This window comes from Octopus sinensis, linkage group LG6 (assembly GCF_006345805.1).
Source record: "Octopus sinensis linkage group LG6, ASM634580v1, whole genome shotgun sequence".
Taxonomy (NCBI): Eukaryota; Metazoa; Mollusca; class Cephalopoda; order Octopoda; family Octopodidae; genus Octopus; species Octopus sinensis.
In genome coordinates this window covers 33,890,684-33,915,683 of record NC_043002.1, presented here as the reverse complement: position 1 = coordinate 33,915,683, position 25,000 = coordinate 33,890,684, and the positions used below count along the sequence as shown (strand labels likewise).

General features: G+C 36.5%; 1 protein-coding gene across 2 annotated transcripts in view; it reads left to right on the top strand.

Annotated features, from left to right (window-relative positions):
• LOC115213417 (transcription factor HES-4) overlaps nt 1-25,000 on the top strand; it is a 105,461-nt gene that overhangs the window by 45,017 nt on the left and 35,444 nt on the right. Inside the window, exon 1 of one of the 2 annotated variants that reach the window (XM_036503818.1) lies at nt 4,895-5,179. The exons of the other annotated variant lie outside the window; for it this stretch is intronic. Within the exon in view, the coding sequence (XP_036359711.1) occupies nt 5,150-5,179 (30 nt within the window). The 5' untranslated portion in view covers nt 4,895-5,149. Of the gene's footprint in view, nt 1-4,894; nt 5,180-25,000 lie in introns of those variants that run through there. 2 annotated transcript variants of the gene reach the window in all.

The window sequence follows — 25,000 nt, the reverse complement described above, 5'->3', positions numbered from 1 at the left end:
CCAGACTGCAACATGGATGCAACACAACATCCGCCCATAAGGGACAGTAGCAGGATTGGTCGAAACGATCGTCGTACAAAATAGACTAATACCAAATTCATCTGGTTACATAATCTATTATTATTATTATTATTATTATTATTATATTATTATTATTATTATTATTATTATTGTTGTTGTTGTCGTTGTTGTTGTTGTTGTTGTTGTTATCATTATTAAGGCGGCGAGCTGGCAGTATCGTTAGCACGCTGGACGAAATGCTTCGCGGCATTTCGCTCGTCGCTACGTTCTGAGTTCAAATTCTGCCGAGGTCGACTTTGCCTTTCAGCATTTCAGTTGCGTACTGGGATCGATCTAATCGACTGTCTCCCTCCCCAAGAATTTCTGGCCTTTTGCCTAGAGTGGAAAAGATTATTGTTGTTATCATTATTATTATTATTATTATTATTATTATTATTATTATTATTGGGTAAAGACCCCCTTCGGTCATGAATGACCATGGGATTGCACCTAGAAAGTTACCCTCCTAGACACAAGTCCGGGCAAGGTTGTTTATGGAAGACCAGCAGTCACCCATGCATACCAGCCTCCCCTCTCCACGCCACCAGTGTTATCCAAGGGAAAGACAAAGGTCGATACAGCTTGGCACCAGTGACGTCGCAACTCATTTCTACAGCTGAGTGAACTGGAGCAACGTGAAATAAAGTGCTTTGCTCAAGAACACAACACGCAGCCCTTTCCGGGATTCGAGCTCACAACCTCACGATCGTAAGCCCGACGCTCTAACCACTAAGCCATGCGCCTTCTATCATTATTAATATAAGAAAACTCACAGCTTATTTTGATGGGTACAATGGAAAGTGTCAGTTGTTCACAGCCAGCAGACTTAGGTGACACTTGTTTACTGGTCATGCTTCAAGAACCCTGCGAAGAATTCTGTTGATTTTTGTAGCTGTTCTACCTTCACATTTGCACCGATCTTTTTCAGCCATTGTTGGTAGATGAGTGGTGATACTTCCAAGTGTACCAATTACTATTAGTATCACGTCTACTCTCTTCATTGACCACAACCTTCATATTGCCCACTTTAAATGGTCAGGATTGTTTATTTTTCTTCTTCTTTCAAATAGATCCTGTTGTCACTGAGGCATGCTATATCGATTATCATACATGTTTTATTTCTTTTTTATTTACCACAACAATGTCCGGTTTCCTATGTCTGGTCAGGTGATCGCACTGGATCCTTACATCCCACAGGATTTTGCAGTTCTCATTTTCGGTGACTCCTTCTGGGGTTTTCCCATACCACTTCTTTGTTCTTTGTAGGCCTTGATTTCCACAGAGCTCTCAATGGATCATTCTTGCCATACTGTCATGGCGTCGTTTGTTTTCGCGTTGTGCCAATTTCGAGTATTCGCTAATGATGTGCCATACTGTTTCACTCCTCTCACCACACATTCTGCATTTGTCGCTATCGATAGTGGTGTCTATTCTGCACTTCATATAATTGGTCCTTAACGCTTGTTCCTGATCTGCGCATATGAGTGCTTCTGTCTCTATCTTCAGGTCACTGCTCCTCGTCCATAGTCACCTGTCTCTATCTGATCTGCGCATATGAGTGCTTCTGTCTCTATCTTCAGGTCACTGCTCCTCGTCCATAGTCACCTGTCTCTATCTGTCTTGGCGTTCACATCTCTTGCAAACTAACCGTACGTTTTTTCCCTTCTATGCTTTTTTCTTTTTTTGTCTTTTTTGTTCATTTCTTGTTTAAATTTTTCTTTAGTTACACAATTTTCTGTTCTGATGACGCCGGCCTTCTTCGTGTGTTTCAACAGTGGTTCCACGGCATTTTTTATATACCACCCTAAGCAGTTTTGCCCCTGCTTCGATACAGCCCTGGCAACTGATCAAACCTCTCCCACCCTTTCTTCTGGACAAGTACAGCCTATCGGTGTCACTCTTAGGGTGGAGGGCTCCGTGTACTGTCAACATTTTCTGGTCTTGATATCCATTTTCTTCATTTCTCTCTTTTGCCCACGTATTAAATGCTTGGATTTTATTCCATCCAGTCAATTTTGAGCGCAACACCAACCTCAGTCTTCGGAAATACCCCATCCTCGGTGCTCTTTCATTTCCTTTTCCATTATCTCGTTGCACTCTAGTACATCAAGGTATCCTTCCGTTTCAATTTGTTTAATCAAGTCTCTATTCGGTAATTCTATCCCTGCTAGGGACTGTACCTTGCCTCTTTTTAGATAGATTACTCTGCACTTCTTGAGCATTATTATTATTATTATTATTATTATTATTATTATTATTATTATTATTATTATTATTATTATTATTATTATTATTATTATTATTATTATTATTATTATTATCATCATTATTATTAAGGCGCCGAGCTGGCAGAATCGTTAGCGCACTGGATGAAATGCTAAGCGGTATTTCGCCCGTCGCTACGTTCAGAGTTCAAATTCCGTCGAGGGTCGATAAAATAAGTACCAGTTAAAAACTGGGGTCGATAAATTGATTCATCCTTTCTCCGAAAAAACTTGCTGCCCTTGTGACAAAATTTGAAATCATTATTATCATTATGATTATTATTATTATTATTATTATTATTATTATTATTATTATTATTATTATTATTATTGAGTGAGAGAGCAGTGCATTCCATCAAAGTGACACTGGGGTACAAATATACGAAGCCCAGTATACCCATCATGACTACCCGTCTGATAAGGGCACACCAGGCACATGCATCCCAACCATATGTGCACGACATGGTGATCTCATAACAAGATAAACAGCGCATGATCTTGCGGATGGGGCCCAGTTAGAATTTTCTTCTGGTTGGGTAACCCATCCCACTCAAAAGGTCCCTGATTAAGGGTTGTTTAAGGATGTTGAATGAAACACCCCTGTTTCCATAGGTGAATCATTCAAACCCCAAAGGATCCCCCTCAACACATGGCTATGATGCTCCTCCACTACCTCTACTCGTGATCAGAGATGCACATATCGTCAGCCACTAAGGGACATGCTCAACTGGTTACGGTCAAACAACTGACAAGCAAATCTGTGGTATTGAGCAGAATATTTGCTGTAGCTCATCCTTTATACCAAGACAAAAACAATGTACATGATAACACTTCCAGTCAGTTAAGATCAGAAGCCATGAGAGCCGCTGCCTGGTACTGCATCAGAGCATTTTATTATTATTATTATTATTATTATTATCATTATTATTTTTATCATTATTATTATTATTATCATTATTATTATTATTATTATTATTATTATTATTATTATTATTATTATTATTATTATTATTATTATTATTATCATTCAGTAGTTTTATTTTTATAGCGTGCTTTCACTTCACTACCGAGCGCAGCTCTGTGTGCCTTGGGTATGTGCTGTGATTTGTTGTGATGCTCTGATGGTTATTGTATGGAAAGTGTTCTGCGTAGGATGTGTGCAGTGCCTAGTAGTGCAATTTTCTGTATGTTATATGTGTTTGTAAGTCCTGGTGTTTTTGTTATGTATTTGTCTGAATATTTTTTTATCATGCCTAATGCACCTACTATGATAGGAATTGTTTCTGTTTTCAGATTCCACATTCTAGTTACCTCTATTTCCAGGTCTTTGTATTTTGAGAGTTTCTCCATTTCTTTTAGAGACACGTTGTCATCTGCCGGTATTGATACATCAATTAGAAAGCATTTTTTTTCTTCATGATCTCTGACAACTATATCTGGTCTGTTGATCTTAATTTCTCTATCTGTGTGTATCGGCATATCCCAGAGTATGGTTGCTTTCTCGTTTTCTGTGACCTTTTCTGGTGTGTGCCTATACCATCTTTTTTCTGTTGTTATTCCATAATGTTGGCATAGCTTCCAATGTATGTAGGTTCCAACTCTGTCATGTCTGTGAATATATTCCTTCTTAGCCAGGACTGGGCAGCTAGAGATAATATGATTTATTGTTTCTTGTCCATCTCCACATATTCTGCAGTTACTTGTAATATTTCTTTTCATTACATGTTTTTGGTAATTTCTGGTGGGGAGGCTTTGGTCTTGTGCTGCAATTAAAAATCCCTCTGTTTCTGCTTTGAGTCCTGAGCTTCTCAACTTATTATTATTATTATTATTATTATTATTATTATTATTATTATTATTATTATTATTATTATCATCATCATCATCATCATCATCATCATCATCATCATCATCATCATCATCATTATTATTATTGTTATTATTATTATTATTATTATTATTATATTATTATTATTATTATTATTATCATCATCATCATCATCATCATCATCATCATCATCATCATCATCATCATTATTATTATTATTATTATTATTATTATTATTATTATTATATTATTATCATCATCATCATCATCATCATCATCATCATCATCATCATCATCATCATCATCATTATTATTATTGTTATTATTATTATTATTATTATTATTTTTTTTTTTTTTTTATATACGCACATACATTGATGCATTTACACACTCAGGTGTGTGTATGTATATGTATGTGCGTATAAATGCTCCTATGTATGTTTGTAAGTGAATGTATGTGCATATTTATATGGTTATTGGTTTTTTGCATGCGCGCGTGTGCGTGTGAGTGAGAGAGAAACAGACAGATAGATAGACAGAAAGACAGAGAGAGTGTTGCGAGTAAATACTGCTGTATATGTGTTCTTGCCTGAGTGTGTGTGTATGTGTGTATTTGTATGTGTTTGTGTGTGCATGTGTGTGTGTGTGCGTGTGTGTGGTCCGGTGAAAGAAAGTAGGACAAAAAGGAAGTAGGAGTGAAAGTAAATTCGCCAAGTGGGAGGAATGGGTAGAGGAGGTGCATCCGTTATCAGTGGGGGACAAAAAAGCAGTCTGTTTTATTGGTGTAGTTGTGTATGTAGTGTAAGCCGAGCGCAGAGGTAAACCTTATATACACTACAACTGCATTATAGGGAGCAGCTGCCTGCTATAGTATAATATCAGTCATATACATCAACGGGTCTTTTAACAGAGGATCGGACTGTTGTTCGCTGTTTACATCGTATCTGCACGGTGCGCAAAAAGTACGGTGGATTTTTCTCCCGCTGTTGATGTAAATATGGACTGTTACAGGCAAGACACTCTTGTGGTACGTACTTCTAATGTATTTCTATGTATGTATGTATGTATGTATGTATGTATGTATGTATGTATGTACGTATGTATGTATGTACGTATAACTCTTTAACTCTTTTACTTGTTTCAGTCATTTGACTGCGGCCATGCTGGAGCACCGCCTTTAGTCGAGCAAATCGACCCCGGGACTTATTCTTTGTAAACCCAGTACTTATTCAATCGGTCTCTTTTGCCGAACCGCTAAGTGACGGGGACGTAAACACACCAGCATCGGTTGTCAAGCAATGCTAGGGGGACAAACACAGACATACAAACACACACACACATATTATATATATATATATATAATATATATATATATATATATTTACGACAGGCTTCTTTCAATTTCCGTCTACCAAATCCACTCACAAGGCATTGGTCGGCCCGGGGCTATAGTATGTATGTATGTATGTATGTATGTATGTTTGTGGGTGTGCGCGGGTGCGTGTGTGTGTGTACATGTAACATATATGTGTGTTTTTTATATTTGCCGGCGTGACAGATATGAAGCACATTTGTAAATATTTACATGTACATCCAACGGGGTTTTTTTTTAAACCAATATTTACATGCTATCATTTATACCTTTATGTGATTCGAGATTCACTGTTTCATATACATGCATACACCACACACACACACACACACACACACACACACACACACACAACACACACACACACACACATAAAGTATACCTTTTTGTACCCTACGCCACCCCTGCACCAGATTTTTGCTTTAAGCTAGATTTGGTACTTGAATATCTTCGATAGTCAATAATATATGTGTGTGTGTATGTGTCTATAGTATGGTATAGTATAGTATAGTATGGTATATATAATACACACACATGTATATATACACATTTACACACACACACATATATATAAGCATACATATGTGTGTATGTATATGTATGCATGCATACATATATATGTATATGTGTGTATACATATATATATATATACATATATATATATATATATATATATATGCCCCAGCATGGCCACAGCTCATTAGCTGAAACTGGAAAAATCAAAATCAAAAATCAAAATCATATGTATGTATGTATATGTATATGTAAAAAAACACAAACTGGGACAAGAACGGCAAAACATTTAGAAGACGATACAAAAAAACGGACGGGACATTCGAAGCCTTCGATCTTCAGCCAAGAACCGGATCATCTTCGCAATTTCGGCTGATATATATATATATATATATATATATATATATATATAATATATATATATATATATATATATATATATATAATATATATTATATATATATATATATACGTATATATATATATACATATATATATATATATATATATATATATATATATATACGCACACACACACGCACACATATACATATATAGTATAGGTGTAAGGCGTATCTGTGTAGTAAGAAGCTTGCTTCTCAACCACATGGTTCCAGGTTCAGTCCCACTGCCTGGCACCTTGGGCAAATGTCTTTAGCTATGACCTCGGGTCGACGACCAAAGCCTTGTGAGTGGATTGGGAAGACTGAAACAGAAAGAAGCTCGTCGTGCATACACACACACAACACACACACACACATATATATATAGTGAGAATTTACAAAAAAATAGATGAAGACGACTGCGTAAACAAGAAACAGATGTATTAGTTTAACGCTCAGGAAGCGAGAAAGTCTTTTACTTATATATACACACATACACACACGCACACACACACACATATATATAATATATATTATATATATATATATATAATATATATATATATATATATATATAATATATATATATATATATATATATATATATCAAAGGCATTCTAACAATGACCACCCCGTTTCTTTTTCAGTCCTGTTATACAGTCAGTCCTAAAGAATTATATTATTTCATACAGTGGTTCTCAAACAATTTTACTTATGTACCATTTTAACCCCTATTTCTCTTGGGTGGACCCTTGAAGCCACTCAACGTTAAAAAAAAAATTCCTTTATATTTATATAATTAAATATTGGGTTGTCCGGCAAGTTCGTGCCGATTATTTTGATTAATATACTCTACCACCTACACCACTAAATGGTATATACAGGTGCTTGCAATTATCAAGTATTCACCCTGAATTTATGTATGTATGTATGTATGTATGTATGTATGTATGTATGTATGTATGTATGTATGTATGTATGTATGTATGTATGTATGTATGTATGTATGTATGTATGTATGTATGTATGCCTATGTTCCCCCCACCTCCATCATCGCTTGACAACCGATGTTGATGTGTTTACGTTCCCTTAACTTAGCGGTTCGGCATAGGAGAGGGATAGAATAAGTACTGGGCTTACAAAGAATTAGTCCTGTGGTCGATTTGTTCGACTAAACGCGGTGCCCCAGGATGGCTGCACACACACACACACACACACACACACACACATACACATTATATATATATATACCTCGCTATTGATAAACCTCGCTAAGATAAATATTTCAATTACCTGAAGATTGACTGTAACCATAACTCGAATTATTACGAATTGGACAGCCATGAAACGATTGTAGTGTTTTACTCATTATCTTTTATTAAATTTTAATACTTTTGATATATATTTAAAATAATATAAATCAATTAATTTTATGTATTGGCTTAAGGTTTTCATTGTTTGATTTGCCTATAGTGGTTTTATCTCTAATTTAATATAATATATATATATATATATATATTCATAAAGATGGTGTGTGTGTGTGTTTATCTAGGATGCTGAAATTGTTTTGACTTCTAATTGACAACTGAAGGAAGGGACGGATTTGTGCTCGATCAAGCCGAGGTTTTATGGTGTTTGGGCGTTACGTTTCATAAGTACCACGTGCACTTGCGCACACACGCGTACATACACACGCGCGCGTGCCCACACACAAACACACATACACGTACACACACACACACGCACGCAGACAGCCACACATAACAACATACATATACATACACATGCGCCACCGATCAAAGTTGTGTGTGTGTGTGTGTGGCTGTATTTTATATTCTATAGTTGATACTGTGACACTAATTAGGTAATGTAGCGCACAGCTAACAGAGGCGTTGTCAGTTCGTATCCAACCAACGGTATTGTGTCTAACAGGCACAACGCTCATTCTTAATTGCCCATGTCAACTTAAGCTCTAAATAGGCCCCACCGAGGTGGAGCAATTGATGGTAACGCTAGAAAAATGATAAATGTTTCGAAGACTTGCTGTACAAAGTTCAACATTTCATGTATGACGCTGGGAATAGCAAGAGACAACGATTGTAGTATAATTCCAACCTCGTTGTTTAGTATAGCTATGATCAAAAGCGTTCCAACCGTCACCGACCAATATTTTTTAATTGTAGGATGTGGATTTTAATGTTAGTTGTTGTTTAACCCCAGGTCAGCTCTCAATGAGTAAATATATATCAAAGGCTTTCTAACAATGACCACCCCGTTTCTTTTCTGTCCTGTTATACAGTCAGTCCTAGAGAATTATATTATTTCATACAGTGGTTCTCAAACAATTTTACTTATGTACCATTTTAACCCCTATTTCTCTTGGATGGACCCTTGAAGCCACTCAACGTTTAAAAAAATTCTATTATATTATATTAGACTGCGGCCATGCTGAGACACCCCTTAAAGAACTTGTAGTCGGATGAATCGACCTCAGCACTTATTTTATTTATTAAGCTTTGTACTTATTTTATCGGTCTCTTACCGAACCACTTACTTTCGTGGAAGCAAACACTCGAACACCAGTTATCAAGGAGTGATGGGGAACAAACACACACACACACACACCACACACACACACATACACATTATATATATATATACCTCGCTATTGATAAACCTCGCTAAGATAAATATTTCAATTACCTGAAGATTGACTGTAACCATAACTCGAATTATTACGAATTGGACAGCCATGAAACGATTGTAGTGTTTTACTCATTATCTTTTATTAAATTTTAATACTTTTGATATATATTTAAAATAATATAAATCAATTAATTTTATGTATTGGCTTAAGGTTTTCATTGTTTGATTTGCCTAATAGTGGTTTTATCTCTAATTTAATATAATATATATATATATATATATTCATAAAGATGTGTGTGTGTGTGTGTTTATCTAGGATGCTGAAATTGTTTTGACTTCTAATTGACAACTGAAGGAAGGGACGGATTTGTGCTCGATCAAGCCGAGGTTTTATGGTGTTTGGGCGTTACGTTTCATAAGTACCACGTGCACTTGCGCACACACGCGTACATACACACGCGCGCGTGCCCACACACAAACACACATACACGTACACACACACACACGCACGCAGACAGCCACACATAACAACATACATATACATACACATGCGCCACCGATCAAAGTTGTGTGTGTGTGTGTGTGGCTGTATTTTATATTCTATAGTTGATACTGTGACACTAATTAGGTAATGTAGCGCACAGCTAACAGAGGCGTTGTCAGTTCGTATCCAACCAACGGTATTGTGTCTAACAGGCACAACGCTCATTCTTAATTGCCCATGTCAACTTAAGCTCTAAATAGGCCCCACCGAGGTGGAGCAATTGATGGTAACGCTAGAAAAATGATAAATGTTTCGAAGACTTGCTGTACAAAGTTCAACATTTCATGTATGACGCTGGGAATAGCAAGAGACAACGATTGTAGTATAATTCCAACCTCGTTGTTTAGTATAGCTATGATCAAAAGCGTTCCAACCGTCACCGACCAATATTTTTTAAATTGTAGGATGTGGATTTTAATGTTAGTTGTTGTTTAACCCCAGGTCAGCTCTCAATGAGTAAATATATATCAAAGGCTTTCTAACAATGACCACCCCGTTTCTTTTCTGTCCTGTTATACAGTCAGTCCTAGAGAATTATATTATTTCATACAGTGGTTCTCAAACAATTTTACTTATGTACCATTTTAACCCCTATTTCTCTTGGATGGACCCTTGAAGCCACTCAACGTTTAAAAAAATTCTATTATATTTATATTAGACTGCGGCCATGCTGAGACACCACCTTAAAGAACTTGTAGTCGGATGAATCGACCTCAGCACTTATTTTATTTATTAAGCTTTGTACTTATTTTATCGGTCTCTTACCGAACCACTTACTTTCGTGGAAGCAAACACTCGAACACCAGTTATCAAGGAGTGATGGGGAACAAACACACACACACACACACACACACATATATATATAATACACACACACATGTATAATACACACACACACACACATACACACGACTGTCTACTTTCAGTTTCGGCCAACCAAATCCAATCTCAAGGCTTTGGTCAGCCCGAGGCTATAAAAGAAGACACTTGCCCAAGTTACTGTTCAGTGGAAGTGAACCTGGAATCATGTGTTTGAGAAGCAAATTTCTTACCACACAGCCACGTCTGCACCTGATAAGTAATAATTAAAAAAAAAGAAGAAAAGAAATTAGACCACGTTATTAAACTCCTCAGGATGCTACGTAGAACCAAGTTATATAAAAGGGGTTATTTGATAATTTTATTTAGAAAAGCGATTTTAATCAAGTATACAGTTCTCCTCTTTGTCACACCCACTGAGATGCTATCTCGCACCTCCGGAAAGTATGGGCACTCCAGAATGGGAATTCTTGTAGTAAAGGTTCTTTCACTGGGTCGACTAGTTTAATATTTTAAAACTAAATATTGATGAAGCTATAAATATGTATGAAAGAATAACAAAAATGAGAGAATTCAGAGTATATAGAAAAATAAAACAGAAGAACAAAGGTAGAAAAATAAAGTTATTCCTATATACTCTGAATTCTCTGTCTGGAACTCGCCAACATACATACCTTGTCTCTGATGATGGAATACCCAGTGTATGGGAAGGTTGATCCATTACCTGGGATATCCCAGAAACAGCTGTAAGACATTAATTCTACTTCTCAATTTTTTGATTCACCTAACTCTAATTAAATATTCTAAATGACCTGAAATACTCGTCCTGCTTTGGTTTTGTTGTCCATTTTTCTTTACAATATACCTGCTACCTCAGAAGCCTACTATGGATTCCTAGCTCCAGCCTCAGCTGTGAGTTTGGAACCTAACGGATGACCAATTATAACACTTACGCAACGTACTTATTGGTTTAGATCATCAATGAACAGAACTCCTCATATTTTATAAATAAGAAATTGTGGTTCAACAATGATACTTAAAATTTATCTGTGTGTGTATGTGTGTGTGTATACACAAACGCCCCATGAGCAAATAATCTCACACACAAGTGCACACAAGTACAAACAAAAATACACAAATATATAAGCTGAACAAGATACATACATATATATATAATATATATAATATATATATATATATATATATTATATATATATATATTATATATATATATGTGTGTGTGTGTGTGTGTGTGTGTGTATAATATATATATATAATATATATGTAATATATATATAATATATTGATTGATTGATTGATTCTAGTTTCAGCTCACGAGCTGTGGCCATGCTGGGGCACCATATATAATATATATATGTGTGTGTGTGTGTTATCTATCTATCTATCTATCTATATATATATATATATCTATATATATATATATATATATATATACTTGACTGCTAGATCCACAAGTTTTTTTTATTCTCTTTCTGTTTATTTTCTCTTATTTCTTTCTATTGAAGAGCGTAAATTCGAAACGTAAAAGACGTTTTCACTTTCCAGAGCGTCAAACTATTACACCTGTTTGTTGTTCATACACCTGTCTTCGTCTTTTGTTTTTCTTTAAATTTCAACTGTATATATATATATATATATACACACACACACACACACACACACACATATATATATAAATTAGTTAACGTACATTTTAAGTAAAAAAATAACTTACAAATGTAAGTTAAATATGATGATTTCGTGTGCCATAGGGGGGATAGGTTCCGAGGTTTCACCAAGGACCTTTTTTTTACAAGAAATTACCCAAGGCGAAATGTCTTGCTGTTCGTGGAAAACCGCTTCTCGAAAAAGTCGGAGACATGCCCGACCTGAATTGTCACAACTCACCTGTGTTGATCACGCACAAATCTAATTAATTTTATTGAATGTTTCCTTTCGTTTACACAACAGCTGAAACTAGGTGAAATCGACCACGAATCAACCCAGTACTTGACCTGCGCTTTGTTTATTGTTCCCCGAGAGATAAGGAAAAATCGGCTACAGCAGGAATTCAATTATTTCTGTAAAAAAGAACATGACTAAACAGCAGGAATCTTTCTAGCCATCACCTTCGTAATAATAATAATTCTAACATGAGCACAAAACCACGAGGGGAAAACAGTTAGTCTATCACATTGCCCTATTACCTGTTATAGTAATTTATTGACCTCGAATGGACGAAAAGCTGTTAGTCTTTTCGAAATTTGAACTCAGAATGTAAGGAAGCGGAACAAATATCGTGAAATATTTTCCCGACGCTCTATCGATTGTCCCAGCTCGTCATGTGTTGAGAGGAATTCTTTGGGGTTTGAACAATTCACCTTTGGAAATATGGGTGTTTTGTTCATCATCCTTAAACAAACCTTATTCAGGTACCTTTTGAGCGGCATGAGCTACTCAGGCTGAAGAAAATTCTAACTGGGTCCCATCTGCAAGGTCATGCGCTGTTTATTTTGTTATGAGATCACCTGTCGGGCACATATGGTTGTGATGCATGTGCCTGTGCCCTTATCAGATGGGTAGTCATAATGGGTATATTGGGCTTCGTATATTTTACCCTGGTGTCACTTTGGTGGCATGCACTGCTCTCTCACTCAATGATAATGATAATAATAATAATAACAACAACAACAGCAACAACAACAACAACAACAACAACAACAACATCAACAACAATAATAATAATAATAATAATAATAATAATAATAATAATAATAATAATAATGGTTTCAAATTTTGCCACAAGGGTAGTAATTGGGGGAGAGGTTGTGTTGATTACATCGACCCCAGTGTTCAACTGGTACTTAATTTATCGACCCGATAGGATGAAAGACAAAGCCGACCTTGGTGGAATTGGAACTCAGAACGTATCTACCGACGAAGTACCACGAAGCACATCGCCCGGTGAGCTAACGATTCTGCCAGCTCGCCTGTCGTGACACAGTACAAGGCAAGCTCTCGTGGCTTCTGATTTTAACTGATTGGAAGTGTTATCATGTACATATTGGTGTAAAAACGGACTACAACAACTATTCTGCTCAATACCGCAGATTTGTTTGTAATTTGCTTGGCCGTAACCAGTTGAGCATATCTTTTAATGGTTCACGGTATGTACATCTCTGATCATGGGCAAGAGTAGTGAGAGAGTATCATAGCTATGTGTTGAGACGAATTCTTTGAGTGTTTGAATATTCATCCTTGGAAATTGGCCACATATTGGCCACATATTGTAAATGTAAGGATACGCAAGTGAGGCAGGTCAATGTACAAAGTATATTAAATACATGAAATATTTCTATTTTATGTAAGTCAGACCTTTTTTGTATTTCATGTATATAATATACTTTGTATATATATATATATATATATATATACACACATACACAGTAATCCATCGCCTTATCGCGGTTCACTTATCGCGATTTATTATTTAAGTTAACATCGATTCCTCCGCGGTGGTGTTTTGCATTTATAATAACGTAAATATATAGAGATTATAAAAATAATTTTAAAAAATATACAGTACAGTACTGCTTCTACTTGGCGGATTTTCACCTATCGCGGGGGCGTTTTGGAACGTAACACTCGCGATAGTCGAGGGTTTACTTTATATATATACATATATATATACCGTAAAATATAATTGCCAACTAAATGTAGCGGTCCCAAAGAGGACGACGCTACTCTGTGTGTGATTATATGGTACACACAGACCCGGGTTTCTGAGTAGTAACCTGTCATCAGTGATTGATAATCACACACTGATGACGGGTTACTATTCAGAAACACGGGTCTGTGTGTATCACGTAAGGCTAGCGATCGCAACGACGATTTCCCCTCGCAAATACTAATCGGACATAGACAGTGTGTCGTTAGCCAGCTGGAGGAGCTGTCCTCCCGGGGCTAAAAACAACAGCAGCAGTATCCTCTGTAGGACCGCCACATTTATTTGGCAATTATATTTTACAATTCCGTACTGCTACTGTTTACTTCTCGCTCAGAGATTTAATATTGTACATATATATATATATATATATAATACATACATATATATATATACCTATATATATATATATATATATATATTATATATATATATATATATATATATATATATATATATATATATATATATATATATATATATATATATATATATATATATATATATATAATATACACACACACACATATATATATATATATATATATATATATATATTAATCAGCCGAAATTGCGAGGATGATCCGGTTCTTGACTGAAGATTAAAGGCTTCGAATGACCCGTCACTTATTACATTTACTGATATATATATATATATATATACATACAAAATGGGACAAGAACGCAAAACATCCAGAGTAATATTGACCCTGTGCAAAGTCTTTCTTCATTTTAAAAAGCCTCAGGCTCAGGTGTCGCTTGAATTTAAACATCTCTTTTAACATCCTTATCAACATCACTGGTCAGGTCTGGAGTGAGTGCATGAGCCATTGCAGTGCGTTACTGCATTCACCATTTGACAGTACATTCCCAGATTCTCTCGAGTGACCAGTCGAATAGTTCCACTCAATCTCTATCTCCATATCCATGAGATACCACCTCATATGCCGAGACCATATGGCATGAGATCGAATTACACGATCCTCAGTGAAGAGAATACGGTAAGCAGGTTCGAACTCAGAAAATCAAGCAACATGGCCTACAAGTAAGATGCACCCCAGTTTCTGTGTAAAATCGCTCGTTGGATACGAAATTTGACCATTGGTAACCCATGATCCTGCAAAGTGTCCTAGTACCAAAGAAGTTCGGGCGGCTTTTACAACTGTTGAGAAGGACAGGGATGGCCAAAGACCTAAAGATCCGAACTTTCATCCTCCTGCACAGATATCGGCAGCGCCAAACACTCTTGTCCAATGAGACCACAACTGCATGAGCTCGTCCAAGCCTTTTTAGGACTTCTGACTCGCGTCTCATGTCACATGAATCTCACAGCCGAGATTAGAGAAGCGGTCAACAACTTCAACATTCTATATATATATATATATATATATATATGTGTGTGTGTGTGTGGTGTGTGTGTGTGTGTGTGTGTGTGGTGTGTGTGTGTGTGTGCGCGCGTACATGTGTGTGTGTGTGTGTATAAAATTAGTGTACATTTAAACACATAAGAGGTGCCCTGACAAGACACCTAACATGCTAGAAGGACCAGTCAAAACCCAAATTACATTCTCACTCACACCAAAAACAGACGAGGTGAAGTCCTCCAGGAAACCAATGAAGGACTGGATATTTGTTTCGGACCACTACACTCTAAATCCAAGTGGTTCTGTTTCCTCACTTAGTGAAAGGAGAATTCTCCTCAAGACATCCTGAGATTTAGCAAGAATAACTGCAAAATAATCAGCAAAATCCTGGCCTCAAATCCTAGTTTCACCAATGAGTTCATCACAACCTGATTGAGTAACCTTTCAGCCGAGTATCCAATTCATGCAGGCATTGAACAAAGTGGGAGCCTACACACAACCCTGACGGACCTCAGATCTAACTGGGAAAAACTTAGATGTTGAACACCCCATTCGAACTACATTAAGGTAAATCCTGCAGCTCCAGAATCCTCCAAAGTACATCCCTGTCTACCGGTTCAAACGCCTTTCGGAGGTCGACATAAGCTGCTAGCAGTAAGCAGCTTCAGGCTGTAGGCAACAAACAGCAAGCTGGACGTGAAAGGCAAAACACTCAATGTAAAATAAAATTCCATGATAGAATGAAGGCATGTATCAGTGTGGATGGCGATCTCTGATAACTCCTACTGTATCGTTACTACATCTATGAAAAAGAGTGTAGAACTCAAGAAGGACTGTAAAGCCACATGTATTCTCACGTTTCAGAAAGCAATCAAGTGATGGCCTAGCTCGAAACCGGGCTGCTGCTGCTGCTGCCTTTGCTCACACTTAGTGTTCAATATCTTTTTCTACCTTGCGATACACGTGCACCTGGGTACATTTAACACTAAACGGATCCTATCACCTCTGCTGTTAGATTACCTGTGAAAGATGAAACAACGTTACACATGAGTACCTTTAGTTTATTTCTGGTTTCCACTCTGCATCCGAGAATTTGACAACGACTACAACAACAACAGCAATAATAATGATGGTTTCAAATTTTGACACTAGGCCAGCAATCTTGAGGGGAAGGGCAAATTGATTACATTGCCCCTAGTGCACATCTAGAACTTATTTTATCAACTCCGAAAGGATAAACAGCAGAGTCGACCCCAGCGGAAACGAGTCGGAATTAAACATTTTATCCGACATGTTAACGATTCTGTTAACAACAACAACAACAATAACAAGAGCAGCAACAAGAACAACAATAACAGCAGCAGCAGCAAAAGCATCAACAATAACAATGTCCTGAGCAGTGGCTCTCACATCTTCTGATCTTAATTGATTGGAAGTGTCATGTACATGTTTTGCTTTGGTGTAAAATGGCTTACATTAAATACTCTGCTCAATACCGCAGATTTGTTTGTCAGTTGCTTAACCATAACCATTTGAGCATGTCTCTTAGTGGCTGAAGATATGTGCTTCTCTAATCCTGAGCAGGAGTAGTTATTGGGGCATCATAGCCATGTGTTGAAAGAGATTCTTTGGGAGTTTAAATAGTTCATCCCTGGAAACATGGCTGTTTTATTCATCACACTTAAACAATCCTTATTTAGAGACCTTTTGAGCGCGATGGGCTACCCGACCTAAAGGAAATTTTAACTAGGCCCCACATGCAAGGTTATGCGTTCCTTTCCTTGATATGAGATCACCATGTCACTCACATATGGTTGTGATGTATGTGCCCGATGCATCCTTATCAGACGAGTAATTATGATGGATATATTGGACTCCATACATTTGTAGTCCAGTGTCACTTTGATAGCATGCACTGTTCTCTCACTCAATAATAATAATAATAATAATAATAATAATAATAATAATAATAATAAAATAATAATAATATACTAAGAAAAAGAGAGGGAAGAGGACTTATTGGATGCGAACACAGCATTAGAGCAGAAGAAAACAACATAGCATGGTATGCAAAAGATGTCACAGAACCGCTATTATTAGAAATAAGAAAGCTAGGCTTGTGTAGGATGAAAGATTGCAAAGATAAAGCACTATACAAAAATTGAAAATGAATGAAACTGGAAATATGTGGATAAAGAAAAGAATGCATGGTCAATTTCATAGGGATGTTGAAGATAAGACAGAAAGAGAAAACTGATGTTTGTGGATGACTAAAACTGATTTAAAACCGGAAACGTAGGCTCTAATCTGTGGTGCCCAAGGGCAAGCGCTAAGAACAAACTACAGAATATTAAACACAACAGAAGGGGATAAGTGCAGAATCTGTGAATAAAACGGTGAAACCGCACGGCGTATTACCAGCCAATGTACGCCACTAGTCCAGAAGGAATATAAGAGACGCCACGACAATATAGCCAGGTTTGTCCATTGGACACTTTACAAGTATGGATTTGACAGAGCAAAAATTTGGTATGACCACAAACCTGAAGGCATCGTCGAAAATAGAAATGCCAAGATTTTATGGGATTTCATGATTCAGTGCGACCATGAGATAGAGAATAGGAAGCCAGACATAGTCTTAATTGAGAAAGAAAACAAACTTTGCTGGATCATAGATATAGCATGCCCAGCTGACAAGGTATGCGATAAGAAAGAAAGAAAAGTTGATAAATATGACAGGTTAGCTTGGGAAGTTAAGCAGTTGTGGTCGAGGAAAAAGGTAGCAGTAGTACCAATAATTGTCGGAACCCTGGGAATAGAAATGAGTTGCGAGGTCACTGGTGCCAAGCTGTATCGGCCTTTGCCTTTCCCTTGAATGACATCGGACTTGTGCAATCTCATGATCATTCATTTACATTTACTTGAATAATTAAATGAAATATAGATATGCTTTTATTTCTTTATTCTTTAACTTGTTTCCGTCATTTGAATGCGGCCATACTGGAGCACTACTTTCAAAGGTTTTAGTCGACGAAATTGACCCCGGGAGTTATTCTTTGTAAACCTAGTACTCGTTCTATCGGTCTCTTTTGCTGAACTGCTAAGTTACGTGGACGTAAACACACCAACACCTGTTGTCAAGCGTTGATGGGACGGGAGCAAACACATACTAAAAAATGCACGCGGGCTTCTTTCACTTCTTTCAGTTTCCGTCTACCAAATCCACTCATAAGGCTTTGGTAGGCCCGAGGCTTTAATAAAAGACACATACCCAAGGTACCACGCTGTGAGACTGAATCCGGAACCATGTGGTTGGGAAACAACCTTTCTGTATGTGTATATTAGTGTAAAATAGCGTGGACTATAAAAGATTCCAGACGTTGAATGTCCGGAACCACTTACAAGTTGGTGTCGTACCTATATACGCTACATGGCATTTTTTTCAGCGCTCCACTGAATCTGCCAATCGACTGCCCTAGATCTCTCCAGCATATAACTTCAAATAATATTGTATTATGTAATAATTCATAACATCACTACGAGGCCACATCTGGTGGAATGACATTCAGTCGATTGATTTAAGGCTTCGCTTCCATTTAATTTATCGGAAGTATTGAAGACAAATTCGCTTTGACGTAAATGGTATACGTAATTCTGCCATTAACACCATACATACACACACACACATGTATGATATATAATATATATATATATATATATATAATAATATATATATTTGTATTATATTCTTTTACTTGTTTCAGTCATTTGACTGTGGCCATGCTGTGAAGCACCGCCTTTAGTCGAACAAATCGACTCCAGGACTTATTCTTTGTAAGCCTAGTACTTATTCTATCCTTCACTTTTGCTGAACCGCTATGATACGGGGACGTAAACAAACCAACATTGGTATATGTATACGTATATACGACGGACTTATTTCAGTTTCCGTCTACCAAATACACTTGCAAAGCTTTGGTCGGCCCGAGACCATAGCAGAAGACACTTGCCCAAGGTGCCACGCAGTGGGACATATTTATAAAGTTTCGAATGGGAAGAGGTTGCTCTTTCACATGGATGCATTTTATCCAAATGTACACCGGTTTAGCTCCATATCGATTAATATACTTTGGATTTCATTAATTTGTGTTAGTATTAGTGTTAATACTTATGAAGTTCCAGTTGTTGTTATAGATGTTTTCATCCATTTGATACAGGAGAACAGAAGTTTAATATAATATGAGGAAAATGGAGTGTTTGAACACAGAAAAATAAATTTATTTATATAATAGTTAATTTCATGTCGCCTACGCACGTTTCACCTTCTTACCTTCATCCATATTTTGCAATTAATATTGCATTATGCATTTAAAAAGCAAAAATCTCTTCAGGACAAAAATTGACAAATATTCATTAACATCCTAATGGATGGAAAATTGCTTACAGAGATAACAGCATGCTTTTGTGTGTTTGTGTTTATCAGGATGTGTCTTTTGGATTCCTTTTTTAAAATAGCTTAGGGTTAAACTATTGGAAAATGGCTAGTAGTAGTTATGAGGAACTAGGTCATACTACCATTCTCCTTAGATCAGTTTTGTAGAGGCTGGCTACCACTCCTATCTCTACTTATTGTGCAAAAAATGAAAATAAAATATATATATTAGCAAGAATCCAAATCAATATATTTATTTAACTTCTACTTATTTAGTTATAAGAATTTCAATTTTCATTACAATTTTTATTTATTTAGATGTATTAGTCTTATTATTGATAGTTTAGGTTATTATAAATATATTTTAGTTAAAATAATTTTTATATTTAATGGGGGTTTGATTTACTATGTATCACATGTATGTAGTTAGACTATTTTCAAATGGTGGGGGTACATTTCACTTTAGGGTTACTTCCTATGTTTATCTTAATGTTTATCATTCACGGAGTGTTAATTTAAATATAATTTATTATATAAAAATTTATTAAATATATACATATATATATATAATAAAAAAATAAATAATATATATATAATATATATATCACATGGTTCCGGGTTCAGTCCCACTGCGTGGTACCTTGGGCAAGTGTCTTCTACTATAGCCTCGGGCCGACCAAAGCCTTGTGAGTGGATTTGGTAGGCGGAAACTGAAAGAAGCCCGTCGTATATATGTATATATATATATAATATATATATATATCTATATATATATATATTATATATATATATATATGTATATATATATGCGTGTGTGTGTTTGTGTATCTGTGTTTGTCCCCCTAGCATTGCTTGACAACCGATGCTGGTGTGTTTATGTCCCCATTACTTAGCGGTTCGGCAAAAGAGACCGATAGAATAAGTACTGGGCTTACAAAAGAATAAGTTGCTCGATTAAAGGCGGTGCTCCAGCATGGCCGCAGTCAACTGACTGAAACAAGTAAAAGAGTAAAAGAGTATATATATAATATATATATATATATATATATATATATATATATATATAAAAGGGGTAAAGACCCCCTTCGGTCATGAATGACCATGGGATTGCACCTAGAAAGTTACCCTCCTAGACACAAGTCCGGGCAAGGTTGTTTATGGAAGACCAGCAGTCGCCCATGCATACCAGCCTCCCCTCTCCACGCCACCAGTGTTATCCAAGGGAAAGACAAAGGTCGATACAGCTTGGCACCAGTGACGTCGCAACTCATTTCTACAGCTGAGTGAATTGGAGCAACGTGAAATAAAGTGCTTTGCTCAAGAACACAACACGCAGCCCGGTCCGGGATTCGAGCTCACAACCTCACGATCGTAAGCTCGACGCTCTAACCACTGAGCCATGCGCCTTCACCTATATATATATATACATGCATATATGGGTACAGGACATCACCAACGGTGCCAGTAATATGAAGTGTGTAAACAACGAGAAAAAATAGAGAATAGACAAGTTAACTCAGAAAAAGGACCCGTCATCAGTTGTCGGCCATCTATCTACTCCTCATTTCGAGCATTAAATGACGAGTGTGTGTGTGTCTATACAAGCGCGCGCCACACACACACACACACACACACACACACACACACGCAGACACAGACACACACACACACACACACATATATATATATTTATATATTCCCTTATGAATAACAAGTTATCAAGCCCTCATTCATTTAATATAGTTGTTAAATTATTTATTTTGTTACATCAGTTGATAGAGTTTCAATGTATATTCCTGTATTTGATTGATATAGAAATAATAATTCTATATTAATCAAATACAGGAATACACACTGGAACCCTTACTATCCGATGCATCAAAATGAATAATTTAACAATTATCTATACATATAAAACACAGGATGTGTATCTGTGTGTTTGTCATGTCGTTAAAACTCGAGATCCACCCAACCGATTTTAACGAAATTTTACATATGCATTACATAGGGTCCATGGAGTGTCATGGGTCAAAAGCATTTTCAACTTCTTGCCTAATGCGGAACCAGGGGCAGATAAAGCACATTTTTAAAGCATTTTCGCAGCGTTAAGGACCGTACGTAACTTGAAAAGTATCCAGTCACTTTCCTCAAAATTTGGCATAAACATTAATCATGCTCCTTGAATTGCTGTTGATTACAAAATATTTCCCACGCTGACTATGCCCCCACCCTCGAAAAATGCAGATTCATCAGATCTGAGTATACTGCGCTGGGTTTTTTCTTTGTTTTGGGCCATTTTCCGACGATAAAATATTGACACTACTTATGCATTATAAATAGCGTATAATATTTCATAAAAACCTTTTTGTCCAATTTGGCAGAGGAAATGAGAACATTAAAATTTTTGTCGGCGCCCTGTCGATGCTTCATGTTACCATCCCGCGCACCATCGGGTCATGTGTGTGTGTGCGCGGCTGGGTAAACAACAAACCCATACATCCATTCTGCAGAAGTGCCCTGTTTGATGTTTCACATTTCCAATCCTGCACAATGCAGCATGGCTCGGCAGCATGTCTGCTTTCTATGTCATCCATGTCTGAACTATATAATGCAAAATGTTCATACAAAAAAAACCCTGTTGTTATGACTTACAACCATTTGAGTTTGACCGCATAACCACTCCCGGAAGCTACGCTCGCCAACTGCAATTGATCCCCCGACCCGTATTCCCTCCCCCGTTTAATTGGACGAGTAAATACAAGATGTCCAAGAATTAATGATGATTTGAGTGAAATCTGATGCATTTTTTAAAACTCACTTTTATCTATGTTTATCATGTTTAATATGTGTTAAAAGTGTATAAATTTTGAATTTTGTTTATAATTTCCTTTTCATTCCTGTTGGACCCCTCTTATTTGTCTACGACAGCTTATTTTCAATTTGGCAGCAATCATTTTCTTTACACCCATCCCCAAGATGGAGCAATCTTTCAGCTGAGCTTAAAGAACACGTTCAGTTAGCAGTGCAAGAGTTAACACCTGAAATGTTTCAAAATGTGTTTCACAACGCTAAGGAGAGATTAGAAGGCATGCAGGGATACAGACATGTTGAAAATTTTCAATAAAAGTTTGACGTGAGATTTATAAATCTATTTGTTTTGGTAATGAACATAAGATTCAGTCATTTTTTTTTTTTATTTTGCTCCATTGAAACAGATAGTTAATTCTGCAACACCCTGTATGGTGTAGCGTTGTTAGTTGTTACGTTGCTCGAGTAAATATTAAAATCAAAAGGCTTGTCGCCGTAATCATCCAATCTTTTTGTTAAGCATATTGTATCAAGGAGTATATTATCCAAAATGTAACTCTCCTTTATAAAATATGCCATGTATCTCGAAGCAACTTTTCAGGCTCTGTTTTTAAAAGCAAGGACAGTAAGAAAATAAGGAAAAATTGTGGAAAAATCATGAAGTTTGGTGCAAAAACTGGAATGAGAAGAAAGAAACGAAATCAAGAAAACTAAGATCCTCATCCTTTCTGACTGCAGAAAGCAAATTAAATACAACTAGTATAGAACAAAATAAAAGAAAACTTGTCAAAGTCTGCGAGACAGCAACTCAATCCGAAGCGGTTGGTGCCCTCCGAGTCGATAAAAGAAACCTGTCCATGTGTTTACACTGCTAAAACTTTAAATCTGAAATGAAGCAGTGTGTTGGAATTTCTGGATCTAAGAAGAATACGAGATCTTTCTGCTACACGTAAGTTGCATTTCAAAGATCCAGTTACATATGGCTTGGATTTTTCCACTATTCTCCACTTAATTGTATATGATGTGGAGCTACTCTTCAGATTCCATACGTGGCTAGCCAACTTAGTTGAATTAATATTATTGATGTGCCGGAAAGAAGATAGGAGGTTTGCATAACATCTCTTGAATTTGCCCTGACATAACCCGATGTAATTCTTCTTTTCAAGTAATTTAACTTGAAGCACAACTGTAACTTCACCCTCGTATATGACGGAGTTTATCATGCACACCTGGTCAAGTGGGCAAGCTTTATAGTCTCGACAATTACAACTGGGTGTAGGCTCTTGGAAAATTTTTAACAGACGCTCAATTAAAATATTATACAGCTGCTGCCTCAATATGAAGAACATTATATCTCGTAAAAACCATCAGGAGGCCAAGAGAGTAAGCATGCTCTTGATTGTTTCTCATCTGAAAATTTGCATCATTGTGTTCATATCTGCTCACCCGGATTCCCTTTATAGCCACTCATTACTCTGCTGACTTGATACTCGTTGAATATATCGGAGTGTTCAAATCATTTGAACGTTACCAATTGCTTTCTATATTGAGATTTTTTCGATCTCATCTTTTGAATATGTGTGTGTGTGTGTGTGTGTGTGTGTGTGTGGTGTGTATAGGTATGTATGTATGCATTTATGTATGTATGTACATGTCTGTTTGTGTACATACATGCACAGGTATATATATATGTCATCGGCGGCGGCGGCGGCGGCGGTGTTTTATTGCGTGTCCAATAATTTATTTGGTTTCTTCTTGACCACTTCCACTCTGTCTATATTTATGCTTCTGATGACTAATGAGGCCGATTCTTGCATGGAAGCGTCTGTTGCAAAGTTCACTAGGGATCCATGGTGGTGGCTTTGGTTGCTGCACCCTCCATTTTATATATTATATATAATGTATATGATCCAAAATAAGAAAAAAACATAGCGTTTACCAAACTGATTTCGGGACATTTTTTTAAAAAACCGTTTAATAATTTGATAAGTGTGACATAAGTGCCAGGCATGAAACAGTGGGTTATTTTGTAATATCTGCAGATTAATTAATTAATCAATCAATCAATTAATAATTTCACCAAGTAGATCGGTACGTTAAAATAACCTTTATAGGTAAAATTATACAAATATTATATATATATATATTAAAAATAATTCGGTATGTAGTGAAGCAATTAGCTGAACCCTAATTATAATTATGTTTATAATTATAAAATATTTGTGTGTGTATATATATAGACA